Source organism: Eptatretus burgeri, chromosome 16 (genome assembly GCF_056783735.1).
Source record: "Eptatretus burgeri isolate ZD-2024b chromosome 16, Ebu_testis_v1, whole genome shotgun sequence".
Lineage (NCBI taxonomy): Eukaryota > Metazoa > Chordata > Myxini > Myxiniformes > Myxinidae > Eptatretus > Eptatretus burgeri.
In genome coordinates, this window is record NC_140976.1 from 58,747,242 (window position 1) to 58,754,741 (window position 7,500).

General features: G+C 46.4%; 1 protein-coding gene across 6 annotated transcripts in view; it reads left to right on the plus strand.

Moving 5' to 3' along the window:
• The window catches only part of LOC147011126 (rho guanine nucleotide exchange factor TIAM1-like), a 158,561-nt gene that overhangs the window by 100,624 nt on the left and 50,437 nt on the right, over positions 1–7,500 (plus strand). For all 6 annotated transcript variants that reach the window (XR_015052466.1, XM_085859913.1, XM_085859912.1 and 3 more), the window contains 5 exons: positions 4,858–5,025; positions 5,169–5,323; positions 5,821–5,996; positions 6,233–6,457; positions 6,599–6,784. Coding sequence is in view for 5 of the 6 variants with exons in the window: in XM_085859913.1 (XP_085716039.1) it covers positions 4,858–5,025; positions 5,169–5,323; positions 5,821–5,996; positions 6,233–6,457; positions 6,599–6,784 (910 nt within the window). In the remaining variant the exon portion in view is untranslated. The remainder of the gene's footprint in view (positions 1–4,857; positions 5,026–5,168; positions 5,324–5,820; positions 5,997–6,232; positions 6,458–6,598; positions 6,785–7,500) is intronic.

Below are 7,500 nucleotides of genomic sequence, written 5' to 3' on the forward strand. Positions count from 1 at the left end.
CCGTCTGTGAAGTAAAATTGTATAAGTGTTGCCGTGTGCCCGGTAGTCGGATAGATCTGCATTGTTGCATTTGCTTTTTGTGTAATATTGCATTGTCTTCTTCTTTTACATGTGCTTTTGGTGGAATTGTATATGTGTGCTTTCCGTTCATCGCGAAATAAATGTGCTTATTGTTGAACTGTTTTCCCGCTTCGCTTCGTCTTTTCTTTCATTGAATCTCCATCTTGCTTCACGTAAAGGGTTGGTCGTGGGCTAAAACGCCCGATAATTAATCGAACCGTCGAGGCCGACGAATAACACCGCTCGGTTATCCCGATAGTACGGAACGGGTCGCTTAAAGTGGCCCGTGTCCGAGGTCGACCTGCGGCGAGGTGCGATCGCCCGGTCTACCCTCCGTGTGGGTACTTAGGTAGGTCGAATTTGGCGAGCAACCCTATCCCACGCGGGGGCCGATTGGCACGATCGTGGTGAGACCGAAAGGTCCACCCGTGACTGGTTCCCGGTGTTAGTCCGAGAGGGTCACGACTGGATTGTCCGTCCGGTGGGCGACGTGCCGCGATTCGAGTTACGTGGCCGTCCGCACGTCCGCGTATATATATATATATATATATATATATATATATATATATATATATATATATATATATATATATATATATATATATATATATATATATACACACACACATGTATATGTATATATGTATATATATATATATATATATATATATATACATAAGCCTGGTGTTGGCGCAGTGGTTAGGACAGTGGCTTGGGACCCAAAAAGTCCTGAGTTCAAGCCCCATTGGGACACTGAATTAATATATGTATATAAATATGTATGTGTATATATTGTGGTGATTGAAGCAGATTTCAATGGGCATGTTGGGGAAGGGAATAAAGAGGATGAGGAGGTGATGGGTAGGTACTGTCTCAACAAGAGAAATGTGGAAGGGCAAATGGTGGTAGAGTTTGCAAAGAGAATGGAAATGGCAGTGGTAAATACGTATTTCAAGAAGGAGGAACACAGGGTGACATACAAGAGTGGAGGAAAGTGCACACAGGTGGATTACATCTTAAGCAGGAGATGCAACCTGAATGAGATGTGACTGTAAGGTGGTGGCAGGGGAGAGTGCAGCTCGACAGCATCGATTGGTGGTCTGTAGGATAACTTTTGAGGTGAGGTTGAGGAAGAGAGTGAGGGCTGAACCAAGGACCAGATGGTGGAAGCTGAAGGAGGAAGACTGTTGTGTGAAATATAGGGAGGAGGTGAGACAGGCGTTGGATGGTGGTAAAGATGGGTGGGATGATTGGGCAACTCCAGCAGAAGTGGTGAGGGAGATAGCTAGGAAGGTACTTGGTGTGACATCTGGACAGAGGAAGGAAGATAAGGAGACTTGGTGGTGGAATGAGGAAGTACAGGAAAGCATAAGGAAGAAGGGGTTGGTGAAAAGGAAGTGGGATAGTCAGAGAGATGAAGAAAGTCGGCAGGAGTACAAGGAGTGGCGGCGAAAGGCAAAAAGAGAGGTGGCAAAGGCCAAGGAAAAGGCATATGACGAGCTCTATGAGAAGTTGGATACAAAAGAAGGGGAAAAGGATTTATACCGATTGGCAAGACAGAGGGACCGAGCTGGGAAGGATGTGCTGCAGGTTAGGGTGATAAAGGACGCAAACGGGAATGTGCTGACGAGCGAGGAGAGTGTGTTGAGAAGGTGGATGGAGTACTTTGAGGAGCTGATGAATGAAGAAAATGAGAGAGAGAGAGAAGGTTGGAAGAGGTGGAGATAGTGAATTTGGAAGTGGGGTGGATCAGTAAGGATGAAGTGAGGACTGCTATGAAGAAGATGAAAAGTGGAAAGGTGGTTGGCCCAGATGGTATACCAGGTGGAGGCATGGAAGTGCTTAGGAGAGATGGCAGTGGGGTTGTTAACCAGATTGTTTAATAAAGTCTTGGAAAGTGAGAGGATGCCGGAGGAGTGGAGATTAAGTGTACTGGTTCCGATTTTCAAGAATAAGGGTGATGTGCAGAGCTGTGGAAATTACAGAGGGATAAAGTTGTTAAGCCACACCATGAAGTTGTGGGAAAGAGTAGTGAAAGCTAGGATGAGAGGAGAGGTGACGATCTGTGAGCAGCAATATGGGTTTATGCCAAGAAAGAGCACCACTAATGCGATGTTTGCTTTGAGAATGTTGATGGAGAAGTATCGGGAAGGCCAGAAGGAGTTACATTGTGTTTGTGGATTTAGAGAAAGCTTATCATAGGGTGCCAAGAGAGCAGTTGTGGCATTGTATGAGGAAGATGGGAGTGGTGGAGAAGTATGTGAGGATTGTGCAGGATATGTATGAGGACAGTATGACAGCGGTGAGGTGTGCGGTAGGAATGACGGACCGGTTTAAGGTTAAAGTGGGATTGCACCAAGGATCAACGCTGAGCCCTTTCCTGTTTGCAATGGTGATGGAGAGGTTGACGGACGAGATCAGACTGGAGTCCCCATGGACTATGATGTTCGCGGATGACATCATGATCTGCAGGGAGAGTAGGGAGCAGGCTGAGGTGAGCCTTGAGAGGTTGAGGTACGCACTGGAGAGAAGGGGAATGATAGTCAGTAGGAGTAAGACTGAGTACATGTGCGTAAATGAGAGGGAGGGTGGTGGTATGGTGCGGTTGCAAGGAGTTGAGGTGGGGAAGGTGGATTGGTTTAAATACTTGGGATCAACTGTCCAAAGTAACGGAGAGTGTGGGAGAGAAGTGAAAAAGAGAGTGCAGGCAGGATGGAGTGGGTAGAGAGAGTTTCAGGAGTGATTGTGACAGAAGGGTAGCTGCAAGAGTATAGGGGAAAGTATACAAGACGGTAGTGAGACCAGCTATGTTGTATGGTTTGGAGGCGGTGGCACTAACAAAAAGACAGGAAGCGGAGCTGGAGGTGGCAGAGTTAAAGAGGCTGCGATTCTCATTGGGAGTGACGAGGATGGACAGGATAAGGAATGAGTATTTTCGAGGGACAGCGCAGGTAGGACGGTTTGGAGACAAAGTGAGAGAGGCGAGATTGAGATGGTTTGGACATGTGCACAGGAGGGAAGCGGAGTATATCGGGAGAAGGATGTTGAAGATGGAGCCGCCAGGCAGGAGAAGAGGAAGGCCAAAGAAGAGGTTCATGGATACGGTGAGGGCGGACATGCGGGTGGTTTGAGTATCAATAGAAGATGTGGAGGATAGAGCGAAATGGAGACGGTTGATCCGCTGTGGCGACCCCTAACGGGAGCAAGCCGAAAGAAGAAGATATATTCATATACATACAGATATATACATATACATATATTAATTCAGTGGCCCAACGGGGCTTGAACTCAGGTCCTTTTGCATCCCAAGCCGCTGCCCTAACCACTGCGCCAACACGAGGCGTGAATCACGCGAACGTGATTTTGAAGTGCCCTTGTGCAAATTAATTGACTCAAACGTTACAAACGATGAAAATGAGAATTTTAATCAAAATGATCATCGATTTCGTTTAATCTCGTCAACTTTTGTCACATTTTAATAGGAAGTCTGCCCTCCTTTATTGTTTATCACCTCTTGAACTCGCTTTGGCATATAATCTATCAAGTTTTCACAGTTTTCCTTGTTCTGTTCACCATCGCTGCATTATGGCATCTATTTGCTTGGTTTTCGTGGTACAGTCCATTTTGCACAGGCAAGATATAATGATGGACCACAGGTTTTCGATCGGATTCAAATCCGGAGAGTTTCTCAGCCAGTCCAACACCTTGATCTTGTTTCTTTTGAAGAAATTGGTCACCACCTTCGACGTATGGCAAGGAGCAAGATCCTGCTGGAACACCCCCTAAACCATCTGGAAACACCTTCCGCATGTCTGGAATAGCTTTTTCCTCTATCACTTTAATGTAATGGGCAGAATTCGTCATCCCATGGATGGGACGAAGAGATCCCACGCCAGCATAACTGAAACAACCCCGGAACATTTTCTTTTCAGGGTGTTTTACGCATTGGTCGATGTGACATTCGCGGAGCTTCTCACCTGGGGAACGGCGAACATGTTGACTCTTGTGTCCTTGAACGAAAAAGTGGCTCTCGTCGGAAAATATCACTTTCTGCCAGTCCTCCTTCGTCCAGTTCTGATACTTCTTGACCAATAGCAATCTTTTACCCATCATTTTCTTTGTCAGTAGTTGTTTCTTGACTGGTCTTCGGGCTCTCCGACCCACATTCAGGAGCCTTCTTCGAACAACAGTGCTGGAACTCACAGAGACTCCTGATCTGGCTAGATCTTTTTGCAGATCATCGCTGGTCTTTCGAGGATCAAGTTTGCTTTGACGAATCAAAAACAAATCGTTTCTCGGTGTCGTTTTATGTTTTCTTCCACACTTTCCTTTCTGCTTTGGTGACAGAGATCCAGTTGTGACGCCTTGGTTGATAATCCGTGAGACGGAGCTCTGACTGACACCTACAATCATTGCCATCTCTCTCTGTGACTTCTCGGAGCGCTCGAATAGCGTAAAAATCTTCGTCCGCTTCCGAGGAGTGATGCCCATCGTCTCTCACGAGCGGTGTGTTGAATTCCGAGTGAAACAATGGGGCTGACATAAGGATCCCAATTGCATCACCCACCCAAAGTTCACGCACGTGCAGTACAGCTTGATCCAAACTACTGAAAAAGTTCGAACAAACACCAACGACCTAAAGATAATAATAAACATTAATTTCATTGTAAAAACGGGTGAATTATGGAGGGATAATACAAAATGTTCGAAAAACGTTCGTGAGTCAATTAATTTGCACAAGGCTGTATTTCCTATTCTATACAAAACACGTGCTTTGTTGTGCATTCCTTACTACAGCAGTGTCGTGGTGGCTGGAGAAGGACAACATTGCACTCGTGGAAGTTGGCTTGGTGGAGCCAGTTGTTCTGGTCAGGTTCGAGGCCTACTGAGCTCAGCCTCTGGACCAGGACTCACCCGGGGTGTTGGTGGCAGTGGGGAGGATGAGTCACCAACATCTGTGTGCAGGCATGTCAACTTGGATTTTTATTGATGTCGTCAGAGTGCAGTTTGTATTTAGATCAGGATACACTGTCGATTAAAGCAGAGGGGGGTTCAGAACATTGGGAGAGAGAGGAGGCTCATCGCTTTGCTTTGTTTGGTTTATACAGTGAAGAGAGACTGGGGTGCAGCTGGCCAGGTGGTGGCGGCACCGTACGATGGGCAGGCTGGCTCGGTGTTAAGTCCTGGCTCGCTCGAGGAAAAGGATCCCGGCTGGAACTCTGCCCATGGCGACGTTGGAAGCTCCACTGGACTGCTCTGAAAGGTATTGGGAACCAACAGTGAAGATGAAAATTCAATTAAATGTTTATAAAATGTTTTCTAGCAGAACCTTGTAATAGGCAGAGACTAAGTTGTCTCATAGGAAGATGTTCTGTGGGAATTTTAAACATCATGTACAAAATGTAGATTAACATCACCCGTAGTGCAGACCACATGAGTCGGTCCGATTACATCCTCCCTGAAAGTATCGTAAGTGAGCCAACTGGGTTTCATCGACAATCTGATAACAACTTGCTGATACTTATGAGACCAGCTTGCTTTGCAGATGTTTCTAATCCAAATCCTCTACACTGATTCTTTCATGTGGATTTCAACCCACAACCTCTGTGATGCCACTCCAGTGTATCCCAAACAATGTCACCATTCCCAAGCTCATGGTGTAAATGAGGTCTGGTTTTTCGATTGGTTGCACTGGTCTTTTTGCTCGTCCCACTGAGTACCACTGGAAGACCAGGATATTTGTGCCTGCTTGCATGGCAGGTTGTGCCCTGTTCTTGTATGGTGTAATGGAGGGAGCTGCAATCGAGCCTGGTGTGACACAGCCGTGCCACGTGCTTTCGGTTCAGAACGCCATTGTGCAAGCTGTACCAGAACATCCAAAGCGAGAAAACGTATTTTGCCTCAGCAACTCTTTTGGAGACGTCTACCTGATGCAGGTAAACCTTAGGACTCACTCTTGGATAACCTTCAGGTAAACCTCAGTACGGAGGCTTACACGATATAAACCATGAGATTTTATACCATTCCCCGCTGTTTTATAATGTGCCGCCAGTAAGTCGTCGATGAAACACATTATCCCAATCGGAATTGCTCGAATCAACATGTGCATTGCTTAGTCCTGCACAAGAACGAAAGGCGGTATGTTTACGAGTGACGATGTCGTCTTCGCCAGACTGGCAGTACTGTCGAGCTCGAGGATTGGGCATCCGCGATTCACTCCGCATGCGCTACAGCAATCGCGCGTCGTGCCAACAGAGTCGATACCCCAACTCTGCTCCGAGCAGAGGTTGCTCGACTGCAAGGTGCCATTGAGCTCGACTCCAAGATGAAAAAAATGGCCGAGTTACAGGTTGCGCTAACAAGCGACTCGCGCAATAAAAAGGCAATCATGACACAGGTTCGTTATAAACCTGAACTTTTTCCTCTTTTCACCATTTTTTTTTTCACTTTGTTCATTTTCTCCCCACCCTTTCTCACCTCATGCTTCCTCCTCATTTCTTGATCGTTCTTGTGGTTGTTTTTTTTGCTCTTACTTCAGATACATCAGTGGGAGAGAAACCTGGAGGGTCTCCAGGTGGAGCTGTTCCGACATCGTTGCTATCTCGCGAGCCTGCAGGGTGAAGAGCCTCCAAACCCAAAGCCCGTGCTCTCCATGGCCAGTCGCTCCACCAAGCTTGCCCTCGCTCGCCTCGCCTCCTTTTCTGTGTCTTCTTTGCACGCGCTGGTACGTCCCTCAGCCGCTCGTTTTGTCGTATAGTCATCATCCCAATCAGTCTGTACTCTGCTTCTACTCTGTGGTTAGTGTTTCCTCCTTTCCATTTTGTTCTCCTCCATTCTGCCCCAGCTCTTCCACGAGCCTCGACCATGTTTACAAAAAAAGTGTTCAATCACATACGGAATGTTTTATGCTGTTTGTCTGATTGTGGGACGTGAATATAAGTCCTGAAAACTCTTTCGAATCTCAAGCTACCGTGACTGATGTCTGTCTATATATGAGGCGCCTCGAGGAGGAGTGATGTAAGGGACACATCGGCCATTTTGGAGTTAACGCCATATAGCACTATTTTAACCCTTCCCCTATCATCCGAGCCTATCATCATCATATCATTAAAAAATGGCGCTAACATCACTCCTCCTCGCGGGGCCTTATATACATGTATATACATATCAGGCACCGCGAGTTGGAGTGATGTCAGGGACACATCGGCCATTTTGGAGTTCATGCCATATAGCACTATTTTAACCCTTCCCCTATCATCCGAGCCTATCATCATCATATCATTAAAAAAAATGTCGCTTACATCACTCCTCCTCGCGGGGCCTCATATAGTTTGGAAGCACATTTCATTGGACGTCCTGAAGACTGTAATCACAATAGTTCTTGTATGTATTTCTTCATTCAAGAGTCGTTTATGCATTCAATCATTTATTTCATTCGTT